This window comes from Leptopilina heterotoma, unplaced genomic scaffold (assembly GCF_015476425.1).
Source record: "Leptopilina heterotoma isolate Lh14 unplaced genomic scaffold, ASM1547642v1 Lhet_18, whole genome shotgun sequence".
NCBI lineage: Eukaryota > Metazoa > Arthropoda > Insecta > Hymenoptera > Figitidae > Leptopilina > Leptopilina heterotoma.
In genome coordinates this window covers 2,454,365-2,478,096 of record NW_025110896.1, presented here as the reverse complement: position 1 = coordinate 2,478,096, position 23,732 = coordinate 2,454,365, and the positions used below count along the sequence as shown (strand labels likewise).

Genomic DNA, 23,732 nt, shown 5'->3' with positions numbered 1-23,732 from the left:
TTGTCATTAGATGATTGACGATTTGATCTTTTTATCCATAAATAATAATATTTTTGATCTTTCCTCTGCAAACTTTCACATTTTATTCATTATTTAGATTGAAAGGAACTTAATTACCATTACATATTTATGGTAATATTAGGATTTACACCATATTAAAAGTCGAATAATTTTGTAAACAAAGCGTCACTTTTTCTGCTTCCAACATCGCCATTTTGTAAACTGTAAAGTATAAACTGGGTGGGGGGTTGGGCGTGTGTATGAGGCTTAAAGCTACTAAAGGCTGGTTCATAAAATCACTTTAACGCAGAGGGCGCTTTCACACACCATGGGAATGTGAATCTACCCCTATCTTTGTTGTTCATAGTTCTAGTTCCGGTCATAGCGACTTCCCGCCATTCTTTCTGTTCATTGTTGTGAAAAGTTTTCATGAAAAAGAAATTCGTTGTGCTATCGGGCTAATAAAAAGTGAACAAAATAATAATTCGGATCGTGTAGTTCGTGTGATAATAAGAAAAAAGAAAAGCCGTTTTCGTTAATATTAAAGTGATTGATTTGCATATAGGGAAAATTTTGTTACGCACAAAGAAAATTTGTTGTCGCCGCGTTATAATTAGTGAAATTAGCTTTCGGCAACGGTAATTGTCGGTTGTAAATGTTAACAATAATCAATTTTTCCAACAATAAATTCCAAGTGTGAAAGTGAAAATTGTTTCCTCGTTTCGTGGTATAATAATAATGTCGGACATTTTTTTCACGCGACTTTTCCATTTATTTCTAAAAGTGAATTTTCCAATTATCAAACGCGTCTTGAATTCTGAAATAATCTTTCAAAAATAAGATTCGATTCGTTAATGGGATTAAAATTTGTAATTTTTTTACTTCCGAAAATACGCGCCAAAATACGGAAAGATGGAGGGGAGGTGGTCATGGGAAATGTCGGCCATTTTGTTCACGTCACACTCTGTACAAAGTTCTCTGCGCCGCTGTGTGTGTGGAGAAATTTTCTCCGTATTTTTGAGCTATAATCGTGAAAATCGTAATAATTTCTTTATTTTCGATGTTCCGTTGATAAAATTAGTGGTAAATTTAGTATTCCGGGGGATAAATTAATCAAGTAGAAGAAAATATTTGCGAGTCGTCTTCCCCACGCAGCGTGCGTGATTGTCGATTTTAGTTTCTTCAGTAAAGTAGAATCATCGAAAATATTGCCAGAAATCGGGTTTCATTTGTATAAATATCGATAAATATACAAGATGTGAGTAATATTTTACAATAATAGTCGGAAAAATTTCAATCGATTTTTGCTCGTGGCACCCTAACCTCAAAGTCGTACATTGTTGCGAATTGCGATTGTTGCGAAAATTATCGATAAATTCAGTGTTTGTGTTGCAAAAGTCGCGAGTGTTCTCATAATCAAATAAATATTTGTGAGTGAAATTATTATTTGAAGAAATAAGTGAATGGGAATATACTTAGTGCAAGAATTTATCTTCAGCGCCTGGGAATTGGATTACTACTAAATCAATTATCGGATAAACATCAAGGAGAAAATAACCTGATTAAATAATTGGTGAGTCCTGTTGGTCCTGTTATTCTCTCGAGTACTATATATATGTAAACAAGGTAACATTTCATTAATTCTACAACTATTTATTGATAAATTTTAACATTTTTCTTTTTAAATATGTCTGGTGACATTTGTCTCTTTTTTTCGATTTAATAATTAAAACAACAAATTCGAAAATTCTTTCTCAGGCGCAAATTTTTTTTAATGCAGCCAAAATTTAAAAAACTTTTCCATTTTATTTTCTCTTGTTTAAATTGTTCAGTTGGTCAGCTGTTTCGATTTTGTTCGGTAAATCGTCGACAGATGTTGCCACTAGTATTAGTATACTTGTCCATCCATTGTTATGCTTGCAAATTGTCAGTTTATCGATGATGCGAGCACAATATTCAAAGGATTCAAAGTGATTTATTCTGTAAATAAATATATTAGCAATGATAATAGTATTCTTCAAAGATCGTGAGATTCCTTATTACAGTGATTTGAATATAATAGAAAATATATTCTTCCTATATATTTCACAAGATTAAAAAGATAATATTTATCTCGAGTGATGGCATTTCTAACCTCACATTTTTTACAATAACAAAAATATCAAGATCATCACAGGATTAAATATTCCAAGCCTGCGCATTTCATTTTCATCCATTTGCCGCATTATATTGAAAAAATTGAATTTCTGATTAGAACGATTAATACGCTATTAATAATTCTCTGGATTTAATAAATAAATTGAAGATTGAAATTTGTAAGTAGAATTTTAATATTTTGTAAGCAATATTAAGCAAATTGTCAATCAAAAAATATTCAAAAAAGAGAAAATATTTGAAATTTATTTTACTTTTGTTATATTTAATAAATTTAATAAATAATTAATATAATATAATAAAAGTATTATAAATAAAAAGTAGTATAAATAATTAATATAATATAATAATTTATTTAATAATAAATTTGCATTTATTGGATTCAATTAATTAATTTAATATACTTGATAAATTTAATTTGACAAAAACATATATTTTCTTTAGAGCTGAGTGATTTGGAGAAAATTAAATTTTATTGAAATTAAATAATAAAATGTCATTCTTAATATGTTTATTATATATTGACGTGATATAATCTTGTGTTCAACTGTGTAATTAAAGCTAAATAACTGGAGATTAATAACTAGTTATTAGTACCGGTTACTAATAATGACCTCGCGATCAAGATTGAATTTCATCAACTTTGTGTAGACAAAAAATTATGATAATTATTGCTCTAGATTTCAATTATTATACACTTGGAAAAATGAAAGTTAAGTGTATCATAATAATTAAAATTTTAACCTTGACTTCATTAACATATGAAAATCGCCATTAGAAGTTTTTCTATTTAACGTTTCTATTGTATTTATTAATATTTAATTTATTGTAAAAATTTTATTTGTCTTTTTTTAACTTTATCGGTTTAAACATAAATAATAATTAGTCTTGAGAGAAATAAAACAAAAATAGGAAATTATTAAAAATTTACCATGAGTGGGGGGAAGGAGAAGAAAAATAATAAAAATTTTCTGTTGATTCACTCGGTTTATTCACGCAAACAAATATAGATTTAAATATCTGTCATTAATCTATACACATATGCATATATACATATGTATTCATATACACGCAATGGATATGCATGTAATATGCATTATTATACATTACATTTTGTGTGTAATATAATTTTATACTTCTTTTTATCAAAGTTAGAATACATTTCTTTTTTCTTTGTTCGTTTCATTAATTTTCGATACCCAGTACCGTGTTGTTTTTCACGACAATCATATTTTTTTTGCGTTTTCTTGTTTTTTTTTTAATTATTTAATATTGTATTAGGTACATATAAATAAAACGTATGAAAATGACATTTTGTTATAAATAAATAGAAGCCACGTGCAGGACGCTATGCGCGTCATTTTTTTTTTTAGTTTTTATGTTTTTTTTTCTTTAATGTAACTTAATAATCATCTCGATTGCCTAAATCCATCCATGCACACTTAGATACACATATATTGTATATATACAGAATCTCACAGTAACGGTACTCACAAAGTAGCGAAACCTTTTGTTTAATTTAATAATAATAATAATAATTATAATAATAATAATCATAATGATAATAATATTAATAATTAATTAATAATTAATTAATAATTAATAATAATTACAATAATAAATTTATTTAAATTTATTTAAATTTTCTTTTCAAATTCTCTATGTATGTAGTCTATACTTTTCCCCTTTGGAGCACCATCGTTTTGAGATATCGCTCATTGTAATTAAAACATTCATGCTTGCACAGTACCCACTGTTACGAATTAATTAAATATAAATAATACAGACTGGTCCTCGTATAGAATAATTTAATTCCATTCTATTGTTATTACATCGAAATTGCGTGGAAAAAATTCCTTTTCTTTATTACAATAATTTCCGTAAAATACTTTACGATTGCACTGGTATTTTTTGTTTTGTTTTGACAATTACTAATATTGATCACTTGCCCTTTCGATTGTATTTAAAAATAAATATTCAATAAATTAATAACCCAACAAAAAAAAAAAAAATTAAAAAAAATGAAGTACAATATTTTGAGATTTTTTTACTCTTAAAAAATTCAGTACAGGCGCAGAAATTTAATTAATAAACTAACGACGAATTTCTTCTCTTTCTCTCAGCTGTTTTCTTTAACAAAACACGCAGTAATAAAATGACGTGAAATAAAATGCATTAATGGTTTAAAAAATAGGTACGCTAAATAAATATTACAAAAAGAATTGAGCTGTAAAAAAAATTCGATATTTTGTGAATAAAAAAAATGCATTCTGACAATAGTCGACATTTTCGAATCTTAATAAAATTTTACTCTTTTTTTATTCAAATTAAATTAGAGATTATTTAATTAAATGAATTAAATAAATTAAATAATTCATAATATATTCTGAATTATTTAACTATTTTTTTTAGTTGATTTAAATTTATTTAAATTTAATTTAATTTGAATTAAAGTATAAATTAATTTTAATTGAATTTAATTTTAATTGTTAAATTTAATTTACTTAATTTCTTTGTCAGACAATTTTCATCTAGATTTGAAGAAGTCGACTTGAAAATAAAAAATTTAAAGTACTTTAATCTGTTGCCACGTTTTCATAAATAAAATGCAGTTTTTAAAAGAAAGGCTACAAACAGTAGAAAAAAAAATGTGCATTATAAATAAATTGAATACTGATTCTGGAATGGTTCGGATTTTCTATATTAAATATAATCAAATGTAAAAGTTCTTTGATAAAACAGCTGCCCCAATTCACGCGCACTACATAACAATATTTTTTCTCCTTTCATTTATAAATTTATAATTAAAAGAAAACGTCAATTCTGAGAAACAAAAGGAAATTTCTTTGATTTAACATAAAAAATTTCCTTTTTGTTCTAAAAATTTCCGGAAGATGACTATATTAGCAAACAATTTTTGGAGCCTTTCTGTGCGAATAAATTTTTAACATAAAACAGTAAAAATTAATTAAAAAAAAAAAAACTGTGTTTGTGTGTTTGTGATATATAAGGTATAATATATACGATAATTCGAGACCATTTTTTTGTCTTTCCATTCGACCTGCGATGTGATTGACAAATAAATCGGAATTTCGTATATATATATTAGTCAGTTTTCTTTTGATTTTTCATATACATTTATATATTTATATATATTTAATATAATATATAATAGTTTTTAATGCAGCGCCGACATAAATACTTTAAAATCTTATCGTCAATATAATTTCACGTAGGTACGTGCAAAGAAAGCTTAGTTACAAAACGAACGACGTGTGTTTTTCCTAGGACCTTTCACTTTTATGCGAAATATCCATAAAGATAAAAATAGATTGAAATCGCACACACAAATCGCCTGGGAAATCTACTTGGTTACTTAATTGTAAAATTATTATAAGAAATTATTTCCGATGCGGATAAAATTGCGCTGCTATAAGATGAAGAAAAAAAAGAATTTATTTCTCTCAAATAATCACTTACATGACTGTATGTTATTAAAAAAATTTTAAAAATACTTAAGTAATATTTGAATGAATATTTTATTTCTTTTCGTGTTTAATTAAATAAATTTTAAGTTTAACTTTATTTAAATAATTAAAAATGAAAAATATTTACTGAACAAAAATTAACAAAACAAAATACAAAGATTTTGTAATTCTATTTGTGTTCAATTTTTTGAATTTTAATTTTGTTCAATTATTTATTAAATCAAAATATTTTAAGAAAATATAAATATTTTGTTTTTCTATTTGTATTTAATCAGTATTTTTTATTTTTATTCGATAACTTTTTTTATTTAATTAATATTTTTCTTTTCATTTAATAAGTATTTATGTATTTTTATTATAAAATATTTTTTTAATTTTATTCATTTTGATAATAAATTTGTTAATAAAAATTATTTAATACAAGTAAATATTTATTTGTTAATAGACAAATAATTATTTATTTGAATCAATTTTTTTTTCATCGTATTTAATAAATAAACTATTTTTGAATCGAATAATTTTTATTCAAGTGAAATAGTTTTAATTTAAATACAATTTGATTTAAATTGAAATTGTTTGATCAAAAATATCAACTTTTGTGATTATTTTAATTGATTAAAAATTTTGCATTGAGAAATACTTCCTTTTTAACGTTCTACAAACTTATATGTATTCACACTTTACGTATAAAATTGAAAACAAGATTTTGAAAAATTTTATATTTATAAAAACTGAATAGATCGGTTTACGTGTGTGGTTTCAGTTTCCATTTTATGTTTCTGCAAAGAAAAAATACAAAAAAATCAATTTTGATTGTGAAAATAATGTTGTTTTCTTAAAATTATAAAGCTATTTTTTATTTATTTAAAATAAATAAAAGTTTTATTTATTAAAAATAAATAGGATTTTTATTTATATTTTGAAAATAAATATACAATTTTAAATTATTAAAAATAAAAGTTAACTTTTCTACCAACACGTCGTATGATTTGTAAGTTCGCTTTATATAATACTATTAGATTCGCTTAACTTAAGGACGTGAAAAAATAAATAAATACTATACGTAAATATCGGACGTTGGCCTCAAAAATAAAGGCACTACGATGATAGTATTGTAGTACAATAACAACAGTGATATGGCTATTGTGATAATAAAATAATGTTATTGTTCTTAAAAAAAAAAATGTTTACGGTAATGATGAAACAGGAAAATCCTGATAGACGCATGCAAAATTCCCTTCTCTCTCTCTCTCTCTCTCTCTCTCTCTCTCTCTCTCTCTCTTTTTTTCGTATTATTCACATAATAATTATTATTGTGTAATTTTCGTACTATTCACATATAATTATTATTATTGTGTAAAGAAAAAACATTGAAAATTAATAATTTAAATAATACTTTCCCATAATATTATATGGGAATGTAAAACAAAAAAAAAAAATTAAAATGGATCGAGTGATTGAAGGTGTTTGACTGAAGGACGTCATCAGCGTTTGTTACATACATATATATAGTTGTATCATTCACTTTCGATCGTTATCCCCGCGTGACCATTCATTTTCCTCTCAACGCCCTAAATCACTTTCTCCTTCGTTTCATTGCCCCGGCTTTTAATAGTCATTTCGTTTACACTTTACCTCAAAATATGTCTTATCATTTTTGTCCCATTCCTTGTTTTGAGGAAATCCTCGACATCTACCAGGATTCACGTCAAATTTTGCATTAAAAAAAAAGAAAAAAAAATTGGTGAAAATTCTGGAAAATATTCTCGAGAGTTCGTTTAATTTTATTAGCAAGTGAATTTTTTTGTGATAAATTCATTTTATTCTGGATATATTTTCAAAATCATTTTTTTCTGGAATAAATAAACTTTTTTTTTGGCATTATCGTTTGTTCAATAAATTTATATCCGGGGCTCAAAATTCACACACCCAGAGAAAAGTTCTAGTTTTAAATTAAAGACTTAACGTTAATATAATAAATAATTTAGTTCCTTTTAAATATATTTTTTTCAAAGCTTTTGAATTTTTTTGCGAATTTATATATTTTTTTATGTGCGAATTTTATACAAATTTCGTTTTAATGAATAATAAAATAAGTTAGATTTATTTAAATTTAAGCAAATTTGAACTAAATTTCATTGTTTTTCCCCTTATTTTGAATTTATATTTTTTGAAATTTTTTTTATATTTTTTAAAAAAAATTTTTGTAGAAATTTTTTTTTTTAAATAAGAAGAGAGTGATTTTGAAAAAAATAATTTATTTGCATTCAGTTTTTGCTTTGAAACACAATTCTTAATAAATAAAAGTTAACATGTATATGCGTGACAAAAATAAATAGACTAATAACAAGTTTTAATTTATAGAATAATTTTTTTGTTTGTTTTTGATACCTAAAATAAAATAATTTTCATTGATTCAACAAAACTATTGCATTTTAAGGTTAGACAAACTTTTTTCTGGATGTTCAAAATTTACATTATATAAATTTTTTAGTATTTTCTTTCAATTTCAATTTTTCCGTATAAGTGTTTTTTTGTCATCTATAAATTATACAAAAAATTTTTTAATTTTCTTAAATTTTTCCCAATCAGTAAATTATCAATTCTATATCAAATAATCGAGAATATTTTTCTAAAGGTGTTAATTAATGTTCTAAATGTTTAGATGTGAACGAAATTTTTTTCAATTTTTTAATTATCGAATTAAGATTTTGCTATTATTTGTCAACTTTTTTTAGTATATTAAATTGTCTAAATTTAAATTAGTAAAAAGTGGATTAAGAATTTAAATCAGTAAAAATTTCTACTAATTCTTAGTAAAATTTTGCTGTTTTATTTAGTTTCAAAAATTTTACTGAAGTTTTCGTGAAAAGTTACTAAAAATTAGTATAAAATTTTGCTAATTTAAATTAGTAGACTTTTCACTAATTCAGATATAGAGCTTATTTTTTGTATTGAATTGTATTTTTATGTAATTTTTATTTTTATTTCTTTAAATTTTAATTAGTAGTTTTCTACTAATTAAAGAGTGCGGATTCGTTTATCAATTAAATTACAAAAATTTTAAAAAAATTTAATAGAAAACTGCTAATTTGTTAGAAAAGAGAGTTACCAGTTTGTTGGTAAAATATATGTTAATTGAAAGAGTGGAATTCTACTTTTCCAATTAATAAATATTTTGCTTTACAATTAGTAGTTTTCTATTAAATAGTAGTAGATTTCTATTAAAAATCAGTAGTTTGCTACTAAAAATTAGCAGTTTTCTACTAAAAATTAGTAGCTTTCAGTTAAAAATTTGTAGTTTTCTTTAGTAAACTTTAGTAAACTTTTCTGTTAAAAATTGGTAGTTTGCTTAAAAAAAATTAGTAGCTTTATATTAAAAATTAGTAGCTTTCTTCTAAAAATTAGTAAATTTCTTTTAAAAATTAATAAACGACTCCACACTCTTTAATTAGTGAAAAGAGTAGTAGCAGCATTAGTAGAAAACTAATTAATTAGATTAATTAATAACTAATTAATTAGATTTAGAGTAAATTGATGAAAAAAATTTCGTTCTTTTTAATTTTTAGAAGATGAATTTCCTTTTAAGAGCAATATATTTAAATAAATGAATGAAATGACGTCCAACATGGCGAGCAATTCATGACAATGACAAACATTCTTATAGATATTGTACACATTTTTTCTATAATTAAAGAATGTTTGTCAGTGATTAAATTCCTTGACTCGCACCTCTGGGCTCAGCCTTACCTCAGGTACCCCAAAGAAAACCGGAGCATGCGGCAGTCGCGTGTCTCGTTAACCGGTGCAAAACATAATACATAATTCTATTTTTATAATATAATAATAATAATATAATAATATAATAATAATATAATAATAATAATTATAAACGTAATAAAAAATAATAATGCGCTTCGCAGTTGCGCACAGATGTGCGCAATAAAACGCACGGCTTTTCAGCGCGTGGATATTTTTTTCTCGACTAGAATTTGTGTGGGATGTATGGCTTTCGTACCGTTCCGTTTTCATGCGGGACGAGGACGACGATAACGACGATGACGACGACGACGACTACTACGACACTTGAATGATAATATTTGATGGGACGTCATGAGTTTGAGGAGACTTGTTGATGGTTGCGATCTCGCGGGTAATATTTTGCCGCCTCTTTATTTCAATCTTTTTTTTTCTCTCCTCACTATGTTTTTTTTTATTCTTCTCCTCCTCCTTTTTCTTCTTCTTCTCTTCCTCTGTTGAATCTGCGCATTCACTCTGTTCACCCACCCACCTGGTCCTGCGCCGTGCATCGTCGTATCTTCGCATAAGTATCTCCCTTTATTTCTTGCGGCCAAGGTACTCGGCTATCTCCTGGAACTTTTCTTTCTCGTCCTCAAGCAGCAGCGCTTGGATGCAGCTCGTAAAGTATTCGGTGCTGAAGCAATTTTGCCTGTTTGCAGAACAAATAATTTTCTTATGTTAATCAACTGGAATTGGGAGAAATGGTTTCTTTCTTATACTAAAATCTGTTAATTTGTGATTTAATTCATGATTTAATTCATGATTTTGTTAGTATAAGAGAGGTTAAAAGATTTTTGCTGGATCCCAATGATTCTATACTAGGATTTCTCCCGCCAGAACCTGTAAAAAATCTCATCTCTCGGTATTGTTCCCTTGGGTCTTGTGTGAATTGCAAAATTCCAAAATTAGACTTTTCAAAAAGCAAAAAACTTCCCTTAATTAAAAATCAAACTTTGGTTCTAAAATATCAACAAGTAGGAGACTTGAATTTTGGTGTTTATTGCACGGGAGAGATGGGAGAAAAATTCCACTTAAGTACATTGTTAATTATTATGCAGTTTATGTTGATACAATACTTTATCATTAGAGTTATGTAATTAACAATGTACTTTTAGTAGTGATATCAAAGGATATATTTAGATAGAAAAGGATTTCGTGAGGAATTACCTAAGCCTTCTTTTTAGACTTGTTGCATCTGGGTGAAATCGTTTACAAAGGTACCGTCCAACAGGTGTACAAGGCGTTACGTGTTGTTAGGAATTTTTGCTGCCAAATGAGAAAGAAGAAAGGAAAGCGAGTGCATAAGGTAAAGAGGTGTGTGTTTATATATACGAGGAAAATTACATATATTTGGTGCTTGAAGGAAGAAGATATTTTAGAAAAAAGAATAGAATGTGCACTAAAAATGTACAAGAAGAAGAAATAAAACGAAAATAGAAGATTTGTTTCAATATTGAAATTATTGTTGCAAGTAGAAAAGTTAGTGAAGCAATAAATAAATGAGAAAAAACTAAGTGAAATCATAAACAAAAAAATAAAAAGCTACCTAAACCCCGGGATCAGCTCCATGGAGTTGTTTGATGGATGTTTGTATCTGTTCCATTTCGTCCTCCAGTTGCAATACTTCCACGCAGCCCTTGAAGTAGTCTGACGTGAAGCAGTTCTTTCTGTAAATGTTCATTAGCCACATAATAATCATTGCCCATTTTTATTTATTTTTATTTTGATCTATTTTTATTTATTTTAATCTATTTTGATCTATTTTCAACTAGTTTCATCTATACATTGACAATCGTCAAGAAATCGTTTAGGAAATGCAGAAGTATTTTCATATATTCAGAAACAAGTTTTTGATTTCTTATTTTCTGGGGTTTTCCTCATTGCGAAATAAATAGTATTAATAGGAATGTTTTTTCTAAAAAAAAAAATTTATAATAAAAATGAAATTATCGGAAAGTTTTAATTCTCTCTTGTTGCTGGACACAAGTGCCAGGTAATAACGGATGTACATATGTTGGCATTTGCTCGCGTGAGCTATAAATAGAAGAGAAATCTTTCGATACGCGTGCCAACGTATTACAGAGCACTCATGAAGCGCTACGTATTCTTTTTTTTACAACTGCAATGATGTTTGCAAATAGCAAAAAACTCTATTTTTTGCTATTTGGTTTTTTTTGCTAAATGACGTTATTCATTTATAAATTCTATTCTGAATGGAATATCGATTTTAATTCTTCAAAGTCAAACAGTTTTAATTCTTCAAAGTTAACCGATTTCAATTCTTCAAAGTTAAACAATTTCAATTCTTGAGTATCAAATTATTTGAACTTTTTAAAATTAAACAATCCTAACTCTTCAAAATCGAACAATTTAGATTCTTCAAAATCGAATAATTTAGACTTCGAAATATAATTCAAGAATTGGTATATTTCATTGAAGAAAGAACACAGTTTTTCTAAGGATGACAAATTCAGACAAAAAACGTATCAAAATTGTTGTGATGCATACGTTTTTGATACATTGTTGTCTGATTTTGATATAGTTAGAAAATCTGAGAAGAAGATGGTGATTTGGTATTTTTTTGGTGTATTCTAATCGAGATTTAATGGTAGATACTCACTTGCAAAGTAAATGCAACTGGGGCTCCCGAAACAGGTTGTAACAGTCTTCACAGATACGGTCCAATCGTGCGAATAGACTTTTGTCGTAGACACCTTTGCACTGAATGTCCATGAAGGACCTCTTGCTGAATGGATGACCCATGAGTACTCCGGCATCCGCAATTCCAAGACATGATGATACGAGAAGAAGCGTCATTGACCAGGCAAGAACTGAGAGTAAAGCTGGACATGACGAGGTTGATGATGTTGAACACGTTGAGAATGCAGGGGACGTCAATTGTGATGATGATGAGGTTGGTGATGACGATGACGTCGCGAACGTTGATGACAGACGTTCAGCGGCAGAGTTTGATAACAATGACTGAGAGGCTGACCTTCTTTGTTGACGATGCATCATCTGCAATCAGAGGAATTCAAAATGAAGTTCATTCGTTTAGAATTTTCATTTATTAAGAAGAAGCTAAAGATAAGTTTTATTCAATTAGGATAGTTTTCTAAACTTATTAGATTCTTAGGTACTAACAAAAATATTGTCGCGTTCATTTGAAAAGTTAGAAACTTTAGGAACATCTAAACAAAATTATTAGATACATTTATTTTGGTACAAATATTATGATAAAGTGGATATTCGCGCATGAAGTAATGTGATAAATTACTGAGGTCCTTATAGCTATAAATATAAAGTATAACATCCTTAACCAGTTCTGCGAGGAACGGTTTGCTGTGAATGGACCACCCGCAGGACGAGTCCACCTGTAATCGTTCTTAACCGACAACTTCATTAACCGGACTCCTGCACCGTGTTCTTCCCCTTGCCTCTCATTTGTGTACCCTTCGTCCATTTCCTCTCAAATCCCTCCCCCTCTCAACCCTTTTTTTTCTTATAGAAACTCCAATCTCGACTTTCTGTCTCCCTTTATCCTTGCCGAGCACACGTTTCGCCCCCCGATTCTCTTTTTTTTCGGGGCATAATCGTTGCTCCCGGGTGGGATTTTATTTTTAGCCAGAGGACCGATTCTCAGAATTTTTGCATCTCTCCCATCTCTCTCACTCACTCACTCTCTCTCTCTGGGTAACCAGTGGTCCGGATCTGGAATTTATTTTTCGGAAAAAAAATCTACAACCTTTAATTTTCAACCAATTTTCAAGATATTTTTAAAATGATGGTGAAAATCAATTAGTTTTGGTATATATTTAAGAAAATTGATTTTTAATTTTTGTTGTATTTTTTCTGTTCTGGGTGTAGAATTTTTTTTGGGTGAAGTTGGTGTGGACGCTCGAGTGTTGAAAGGTATGCTTTTCGGAGTTTTTGAGGTTGTCACTTTATTTTATTTAGCTAGAGGTTTTTTTTCGGGACGATTCTCAATTTAGAATTTTCGACTCTTCGCTAAATTCAGATTTTAGAAACAATTTCCTTCGATCTAGACACATGTGCATATATACGTATTACTAAATTTATAGTGCCCTCTACGAAAGTATATAAATTACAGGAATTAGTATAAAGAAGCTTCCGAGGGAAATTTCTATTAAAATGATTAAAAGTAAATTGTTTTCAGAACCTGATATATTACGCTAACCATTAGGTTTAATTTAAGAATAGATTGATGAAATCATGCGTTTGAAACTTGGGTTCAATTGCTCCATTTAACCTAACTGACAGATCTATTTGTATGCCTTTGCACTGGTAATTTAGAATTGAAATTTGTCGTAGAACATTTCGTCATAATTTCGTTGAAGTAGCAAATCTAATGTAAGCGTCCTTAAATGATTAAACGTTATTATATATACACGCAGCACTATATAGGTTGTCGAATCATTGACAATTTTTTTTTCTTTTTTTTTTTAAGGGCGCTCTCTGTATACATCACAAGAATCATTTCTAATTCAGAATCAATCAAGTTTCACCTTTAGAAAGCTGCATTACTTTCATTGAAAACTTGTGCATTAAATGATGAATTGCGAAGAAAGAATCTGCTTGATAATGGGGAAATTTGTTGTTGATTAAAAAATTGATTTGTATTTGGTATCGAATTGGAAAGAGTTAATACTAAAAATGTGGATCAAGTCCTTGTTCGATTCAAAGTTTTGGTATCAATTTGATTCAATTTGGTATCAATTCGACTTAATTTGGTATCAATTCGACTTAATTTAGTATCAATTTGACTCAATTTGGTATCGATTCTATTCGGTATCAATTTGATACCTCCAAAAGAACTGTGCGGAACTATAATTTTGACTTGAAGCAAATAAAATTTATTAGTAAAATATAAATTTCTATTTAATTGTAAGATAAATATATTTCTCTGGATGTAATATACTAGTATTGATATTAATATATATGCTAGGCTCTGAAGAAAGGTACCTTAGAAGCAAAAGATTTTAGGTTATGGTTGTAATTTTTTAATTTTTAGAATAAAAATACACAAAGGGGATCAACTCTCAATATGTTTAAGTCTTCATTGCATCTAAAATAATGAATAAAAACTGATTTTAGTTTTAAATTAGACACTGTAATTAAGGTAAACTTGTAATTCAGGTAAAAATAATACAAACATAACCTTAAAATAATTAGCTTCTTAAATTATCTTAAGTTACGTTAATGTACCTTTCTTCAGAGCACGACAAATATTGTTATGTTAATATATGAATATATTATAATCTATTAATATTATTCGTTCGTTAATTAATTTTAAAGTTTAAAGTGTTTGCAAAATTTATATGCAGTATTTCTGATAATGAAGGTTAATAGTAATGAACTAATGAAGGTTAATAATAATAATGAATTAATAGTAATGAACTATTAAAAACATGTTTCGAAAGATAATATTTTTGTTGAATGCAGGAATAGGGAAACTATTTGATATAACAAATGAATGCATTTGGAACTGTCAATTCAACTTCCCACGACATTAGTCATTCTATATTTAGTAAAATGTTGAGAGTGTATGAAACAATTTCTTCGTGAGAGTATATATAATATGGAATGTGTGTGTGAGTTTTGATCGTGCTACCCGGCTTATACATATAAATACGTGACTCCTTATCCACTTGGCGTATCTTGTATATGAGAGAGAAAGGTGGAAGCAATGGGTGGTTGGTGGGGTGATGGCAGTGGTAAATAAAGAAAAAGTCAATGGGGACCGGTTGGTCGACAGGTGAGGTCTTTCCTTGGCTCGGACATGCACAGGTGTGCAATCTGTAAATCCCCTTTAGCAAAAAAACCACACGTTCGCTCTCTCGATCGTTGGTACAATCTCGCACAATCTAAGTTCGCGGATATATACGAACGCATAGGTATTCACGTAGAGGCACATCCAAATATGTAAGTGTATCCACAACTTTCCCGAAGGGAACATTAGGTTTGTTTTCGTTTCTGATGCGATGCTAGCTTTCTTGTATTTATCACCCCGTTTTCTCTTTCCTATTATCTTCCCTATATCTCTGTATTTCTCCACGAATTTCTATATAGTAATTTTTATAATTTTTATATCAAGTATTTACATTTTTTCCTCAATGTTCTATTCTATTTTTAGTTGAGATATTTTTTAAGTAAAGAAATTAATGTTGATATAGAGTTAGATGGTTAGATATAGTTTGATGTTTGTCCCATTTTCTGAATGTTATTTTAGTATCCTGTCTCCTGTGGGTATTATTACCCCTGTAGGACATAAGGATAAGGAGTAAATAAAGATAAGACGAGATAGATCGCGACTCTCGCCAGGTGGTCCTTCTCGTGTTGGATGACTCAATCGTGAGAAGGAGTTGCTGAACAAGCTCACGAAACCTTTGCGGACTTAAAGAATATAAGAATAAGAAGAAGATGATGATGATGATGATGAAGATGAAGAAAACGAAAAGATGAAAGCAGGAGGGGGGAAGAAAAAGTAGTAGAAGTATCGCTCGTGCAGTGTGTGTGAACATAAGAGGATCATCTGTGGAAGGAGAGTAGAAGAGAAGGGGGCCTCTAATTAGGCGGTCTGCCGCCGTCGGTATACCGTGTATCCATAATATGAAGCATGTGATACTGCTGTCGTGTGTTTATACACGCGCGCACAAAGCTATATGTGAGAGCACCCAAAAAAAAGAAGAAGAAGAAGAAGAAGATGATGAAAAAAAACGAAAGCCGTAAATCAACCACCAACGAGGTTGCGGCTCGATCTCTTTGACGTGCTCTCGGACCTACCTATATCCCTTTCGCCGCTATTCTTTGTTTATGCATCGCGACAGGGAGAATGAATCACTTGGATTGTTAGAGGAGTCCTTTTCATTTCACGTATTTATCATTTTTTAATCACATTCACACTAATTTTTTAGATATCGACTATTTTGTTTTTCGTTTTCCTTGGGGATTTTGAACAAGAGAATTATTAGTCAATCGAAGTGGTAACTAGAGCACTGAGTTGAGTAATAACTAGAGTACCAATTAGACTACTAACCAGGGATTAACTAAAGTATTAACTAGGTACTAACTAGAGTATTAACTAGATATTAACTAGAGTATTAATAAGAGCACTAAATGGAATACTAACTGAGGAGTTAACTGGAGTATTAACCAGAGTATCAACTATCTATTAGCTAGGTTTTAACTAAGTATTAACCAGAGTATTAACTAAATATTAACTAGAGCACTAAATAGAATGCTAACTAGAGAATTACCTGAAGCATTAACCATACTCCTAACTAGACTATTAATTCCACTAAAAAAGATCTGCCTAAAAATAATATTTGATATTTTAACAGAGAATCGAAATTTCTTCTTTTTATTCAACATCTTTTTTCTGCGTTTCATTAAAAGTGTATTGTAAATTGTTTATGGAAGTGGATCAGGTGTGTTGCAAAGTCGCATTTTGGATGTAGTTCGCCTGTATCCAAGATCAACAAGACGATAATTTTCACGATTGCCATACAGATATGACCCGACTTCATCGAAATACTAGCATTCTCCTCTCTCGTGTCGTGACAACAACGACGACGACATTCGATTTCAGGGACGCAGCAAAACTTGTTCAATCCCTTTGTATAAAATTCTTGATATTTTACTTGGACTAGTAGTTTGTTTCACTCTCTACAGCCACAGATAAGGGTTTTCAAGTTTTTTTCCACAGTCCTTCGGATATTTTAATCTCCCTCTCTATCCCCTCTCTTGTTCCACAAGGTGTATAAGGTGAATTGTGAAGAAAAGAAAATTTTTTACTTTTATATCTCACTCTGAATCTGAATTAATGAAAATTGAATGACTTTTAGTAATTAAAAATTATAGTAAATTTAATGTAATTTTCTAATGTAAGAAAAATGACTGAAACTTATTTCAGTAAAATATTTCTATTTTGTTTAATAGTAAACCTTTTGTTGTGAGGCCCTTTTTTTGAATCTAAAAACTTTAAAATAATTATCAGCTTTTCGATTTCGCAAAAAACAATTGTTTTTGACGCTCAGCGTCGACGCTAACTTCAGGAGCGTGAAAACTGCTATAGTTTTCACCTGCGTCTAATATTAGAAAAAAGATCTTAACAGAGAATAGAAAAACTAGATAAAATTCTATAACAATATTTTGAGTATTGAATAAAAGATAAAGAAATTTATAAGGGCGAAAGAGGGTTATGAAAAGAAGAAACAAAAATTTTTTTTATAGAGAAATGTTGTTTGGTAATAAAAATTTATATTTTGATATGTTTTTGTTTACGAGAGACTTTCCTGTTTACTGAAATATGAAGATCTGCGCTTGTTACGTCAATGCTAATTACGAAAGATTTGTAAAACAATCTGAATCTTTATAGGACACTCTCTTGATTCCAAATTTAAAATTAAATCTTTTTTATTTATATGCGTTAAAATGAATGAGACGACGCACTTGAACTGTCGGTCATTTATGTGATATATTTTCTAAAATTAACGGTTATTATCAAATTATGTGCTGGCGTTTTTTTTTCTTAATTAGACGTTTAATAATCAAAATTATTTAATGTGGTTATTTCATTAAAATGAAAAAAAATTGAGTTTAATTTTTCCGGTTGATGAAAATTGATAATACACGTTATTGAATTTTTATGGAGTGAAAAAAGAGTAAATATTTACTTGATCTAAATAAATGGTTTATGATTCAGTTACTTATTGTATTAAGTTATTAAATTATTTATTGTATTTGATCGAAATGGATATTTTTTTGACTCAAATGATTATTTGATCGTTGTAAATATTTATTAGGATCAAAATAATTATGTTGTTACAAATAATTATATTGTTATAAATAATTATATTGTTCCAAATAATTATATTGTTCCAAATAATTATTTTGATCGGAATGATTATTTAATGCAAATGAATATTTAATTCATTTTTATAGTTTTTTTGGTTATAAGAAATTTCTATTTATTAAATATGTACAATTTTATCGATAAATAAAATTTTCTGCTTAAATCGGAAGTGGAAATTTTTACAACGAAAGAATTATCACATTTATTGTGTTTTGTAATTTTCTCAAATTGTCAGATAAGAAACTTGTAATAAGAAGTTGCTCTCGATTCCATGAAGCACAATTTCTATAAAGAGATGATATATTTATTTGTATAGTGTATATAATAGTGAAACCTGCGTATTTATATTCTCAAAAAGCCGATTATAAATGTTCCCGAACTTTCCCTGCAGAGATAGCTGGAGGAAAAAAAATATTATGGAAATAAATTAGGCAAAATGCGTACGTGCAAAAACAGAGAGAAATGGCGAGTCACGTAAACTAATAGACGAGGTTTATAGTTTATTTTATGATTTAGATCCTTGACATTAATTTTTGTGAGATCAAAATAAAATTTTTGATACGAAATCTTTTAAAAATATAATGCAGAAGTGTTCAGGAGAGTTGTTGATCAACAACTTTTTTTTTCTAGAAAAATATTTTTGGGATGAAAAAGTTTATAAATTTTCATCAGAAAAATGTTTTTCGATTTTTCATTGATCTATATAGTTCCTTTCCTTGTTGAAGTAAAAAAATATATTTTGGTAAACATTTTGCATTTTATTTTCTATTTAGAAAATTATTTTGTTTGTTTTTTAAATTGTTAAGTATAAAAATTAATTTAGTTTGTAGAAGAATTTTTTTTACTAAATTTTCGATTTGTCGGATAATCAGTAGCTTTTTATCGAAAACAATACGCATAGTGGAGAGATAGTTATTTTATTTTGAGAAAAGGACGTCTTGAAATTAAAAAAAAATATTTTCCAGACATCTTTTGCTGAATTTAAGGACTAGAAGTTAAATTTTACAGGTTTATTGGCAGAATATGCTTATTTGAGATTTATAAAATGAAACTTTCTTTTTACTATAAATATATATGTAGGTAAAAGCACACGCGTCGTTTTGAGAACGAATACAACGCAAATACAGAAGTTAATGACGTCAATCGCGAAGATAATTATATAAGGACAGTCCAATTAACCTATGACAACGCTAACTTATTGAATGCTAAGCTATTCTGATACACCCATTTCATATGCCTTTCGTTTCTCACACCTTATTTGCCACGTGCTGCTTTTTAGTAACTACTTTACCAAAATTGATTGTGGAACTTGATACGTTTTGAGAATTAAAGCACTTTGATTAGCTTTTTCTGTCGGCAAACTACTTCCACAGACAATTTCTGTGATAATTTTGACTATTCTTGTAATTATAGTGAAATTCATTTCGAAAATATTAAAAAGGTTTAATTTCTAAATCTGAATTAGTGAATTGACCTTAATTAGTCGTAGGGTATACTAATATTCAAAATTGGTAAAAAATTTTGTACTATATTTCGAAATTTACAGGGAGAAAAATGTGGTCCTGACAGAAGTATTTCTTTACTGCTTTCGGAGTAAATTTTGCTACTACATTCGAAGTATACACGATGTTGTAGAAATTAGTAAAATGTACTTCGAACATAGTACAACTTTTACTTTAAAATCAGTAAAATTTGATAAAAATGCGCAGCACTTGCTGACAGTTTAGGCTTTACTATAAAAGTACAGTAAAATTTTCTTTATTTATTTTTTACATGCTTGTATTGTGCGTTTTATTATCGTCTCAGAGTCTGGAATGTCTTGAAATTAAAGAAATCAGTTTAAAGAAAAGAAAAAATTTGATATTATTTTGGCTGCTCGATTTATAATCAGGTGTAGAATTGTATATTTCCGATTGTAGTTCTATATATATACACCGCACTCGGATCAAATGAATCGTGAGATTTATTAGTGTGCATATAATATTCTTGAAAAGTTCCATCCACTTGTATTATATGCACACATTCGCATATAAAAGCGAATAATCAACAGGTGTGTCGCACACATTTATACAATTCTCATTGGTTTGTTGTGGGTTTCTATATATATATGCACCACATATTAGACTGTGTGTTATAAAAACTAACACGCAGTTTCGAGCTTCGTGTCGAAATGGAATCTCGGTGACAAAATATGTATTTTTCATCCAGAGGTATTTTTTCTAGACTATATACTTTCTTTGAGGGGACGAAAACTGTATAATATTTGATGGATTATCAAGAATTTATGATACTGTTAACTTGAAAGTATCAAATTGTAACCAAAAGTTGGATTTAAAATGTTGATACCAAAAATATTAATCGAATCATAAGTTGCTGCAAATTTTTTGTATCAATTTGATACTTTTAAGAAAACTGTATACAAATATGGATAATCGAATATTAGTTTTTGTATATAAGATGAAATTATTGCCTGTCGTAATTTTTAAGAGTGGTCTCTAAATCTGAATCAGCGATAAGTATGCCACTGATTCTAATTAGCGTATATGCGCTGTGAATTAGTGAAATTTCACTAAATAATCAGTGGAATTTCACTGATTAATTAGCGCATGTACGCTGTTTGAAATTAGTGGCATACTTATCGCTGAGAATCAGTGAAAAGCTGACAGAGCTGAAAAGCTAAGCATCAGACTGATGTTAATTTTTCTCTTCTAAAAATTATTCGTTTCATTGGTTTTTATTAGTTCGGCAGTTTTTTATTTTCGAAAAAATCAGATCTTTTTCGCCTCGTAAAATTTATTAGGACTATTTCTTTGATTTTTACTCATTCCGCAGTATTTTATTTTCGAAATAGTTATGAATTCGGATTTATTTCTATTTTGAAGAGAGATGTGTAATTTCGTTTAATAGTTGATTTGTGAATTAGAAAATTAGGGGAGAAATTCGTTTCGTTTGAAATGAAATTTATTGCTTTTGATGTTGTATATATGAATAAGAAGTTTGGGAGACATTAGTTATTGTAGTTGATTGTATTAGTGACAAGGGAGGCGAATGTCAACGAACCTCGCGCTTGATCGCGAGAATAAAATGTCGATCGAAACGTTGACGAGGTCGTGTCGTTGGCGGAGAAGATCCAAGGAGAAACTCCGAGCCAAGAGAAGAAACTTGGTGGGCGCGACTTGAATGTATGTAAGTGTAACAGAGGGCCCTCTGTTTTTTTTTCTTTTTTTTTCGTTAAGATGGTCTTTTTTCCAAGCAGTGTCATGCACTGTGTGCTTCGGGACAAGTATATGAGGGCGGAGGTAGGAAGGGAGAAGTGCAATTTACTTACAACGATCTGGAGGCTGGTTAGTTCGCGTGAAGCGTTAAAGAAATGATCTTATACTGGTATACACTCGTTTCTCTATGCTAATCTTTTTATGCGTATGTGTGATTTTAGATGTGTGTTTGTGTATTTATGCATTCATGTGTATATGTGCACATGTGTGTATGAGTGCACATATGAGTATATATACATATGTTTATGAATGCTTGTGTATATATGCATATGTTTATAAATGCTTGTTTATAAATGCATATGTTTGTAGATGCATATGTTTATAAATGCGAATGTGTATAAATACATATGTGTATAAATGGATATGTATATTTATGCATATGTGTATAAATGCTTATATATTATATCTGTATAAATGCACATGTGTATATGTGTCTGTATGTAGGACAAAACTTGCTCTGTTGTTGGTTTGTGTTGGTATAATGCTGCTTTGGGTAGGCGTTGTGTTGATGCTGCTACTTCTGCTGCTGCAGGAGCAGCATATACCACTACCACCTTGCCATATAAACCGCCACTCTCAGATATACCAGAGCAATGCCGCCAGATGCTCGCGTGGTGGGGCATTCACGTTCCGGCAGACAGCTTGGCGTCCTACCAGTTCGCGTTATACGAGAAAACCGTAGCCCAGCCATACTCTTTTCTTCACCTTTCATCTTTTGACTCCATCGATTTCCATCAACTTGAAGTTTATCTCCATTAACTTGAAATCTGTCTTCATTATTTGCCATTCTATTTCCATCATCTTAAATTCTATCTTCATTTTGAATTCTATCTTCATCATCCTGAATTCTATCTCCATCGTTTTGAATTCTACTTCCATTTTGTAATGCATCTGGATCATTTTAAATTCTACCTCCATTCTTTTGAACTCTATCTCCACTTTGAAATGCATGTCTAGCATTTTGAATTCTATCTGTATTTTCAAATCCATCTTGATCATTTTGAAAACTATCTGCGTTTTTAAATCCATCTCGATCAGTATGGAATCTATTTGCATTATCTTGAAATCTATTTTCACTATGTATAAAAACTTATAACGGAGAAAAATCAAATCTAAAAGAATAGTATTCACTACCAAAGTTTTATATTGATTCCTGTAGTACAACACTGTCTAAAATTGTTAAATAATGTTGCTTCGCAACACTTTTGATTCGTTTTTTCTCTTAATTTGATATCCTTAGAAAAACTTTGATCTATTTTAGTCAATAATAATAAAGCTAATAATAATAATAAAATTAATAAAGCTAATTTAGGAATCAGTCTAAATGTTTAGAAGTCATTATACTCTTTCTTCAGATTTTATTTTTGCATTATTCGGAGAAATTTCTTAGAAACTTAATAACAAACTTTGCTCTAATCTGTTAAGGGGAGGTTCCCATTGCGGGAGTCAAAAAAATTGATTTCTTTTTTATTGTATTTTTTTAAAGCTATATATATGTAGAATATGTGTGTATAGCGATTTTTTGATCCGAAGAATATTTTCGTTTTTATGGAGTCTTGAACTCACCGCCGTCCCGAGCACTGAGTAACAAATGTCAGGCAAATCGAATCAATTTTTAAAAATTTTGCAAATCTGACCTCAGAATCGTAAAGAGCGACCCTAAATACCTATAGATATTTATCATATACGCAAATTGAACAAAGAATTGCAAAGAATAAAATTATTGCACAAAAATGTTTCTCAAACTTTAAACGCGGTTTTCTCGAAACAAGATTTTTCAAACTGGTGGGCATCGTAGCGTCTAAACTATTTAATCAATCAACTTCGGGTTTGCGGCTAATTAAAGGTAACTAAATTCTACTGGGGTTATACCTATAATATGATAAAATTGTTAACAATAGAGATTTTTACAAGAGGTCAAATATGGAAAAATAATGCAAAAACGCAGTTTTTTTAAAAATGTGTTCGCCATTTGACATTTTATTAACTTTTTAACTATTTTTTAGGTATAACCTATTCTTTAGGATGTCACCTTTATAAAAATTTTTGAGTTTTTGTTTTAGACTAAAAATTGCGCAGTATAGAATGCCCACCGTTTTCCCTATTTAATAAAACATTATTTTCTAGATGCGCCATATT

The 23,732-nt window shown here is 28.9% G+C and overlaps 2 protein-coding genes across 6 annotated transcripts in view; one reads left to right on the top strand and one right to left on the bottom strand.

Moving 5' to 3' along the window:
* The first annotated feature begins 756 nt into the window (after window positions 1-756).
* Window positions 757-23,732, top strand: part of LOC122499922 (peroxisomal leader peptide-processing protease-like) — a 106,529-nt gene continuing 83,553 nt past the window's right edge. Inside the window, exon 1 of one of the 2 annotated variants that reach the window (XM_043608511.1) lies at window positions 757-1,573. The gene's annotated coding sequence lies outside the window, so the exon portion shown is untranslated. Of the gene's footprint in view, window positions 1,574-1,942; window positions 2,316-23,732 lie in introns of those variants that run through there. The other variant, XM_043608510.1, reaches the window with a different exon arrangement.
* Window positions 9,500-23,732, bottom strand: part of LOC122499925 (ion transport peptide-like) — a 59,271-nt gene continuing 45,038 nt past the window's right edge. For 3 of the 4 annotated variants that reach the window (XM_043608516.1, XM_043608517.1, XM_043608514.1), the window contains exons 2-4: window positions 12,064-12,461; window positions 10,990-11,110; window positions 9,500-10,092 (exon numbers count right to left, since the gene is read on the bottom strand). In XM_043608516.1, the coding sequence (XP_043464451.1) occupies window positions 10,990-11,110; window positions 12,064-12,461 (519 nt within the window). In that variant the 3' untranslated portion in view covers window positions 9,500-10,092. The remainder of the gene's footprint in view (window positions 10,093-10,989; window positions 11,111-12,063; window positions 12,462-23,732) is intronic. The other variant, XM_043608518.1, reaches the window with a different exon arrangement.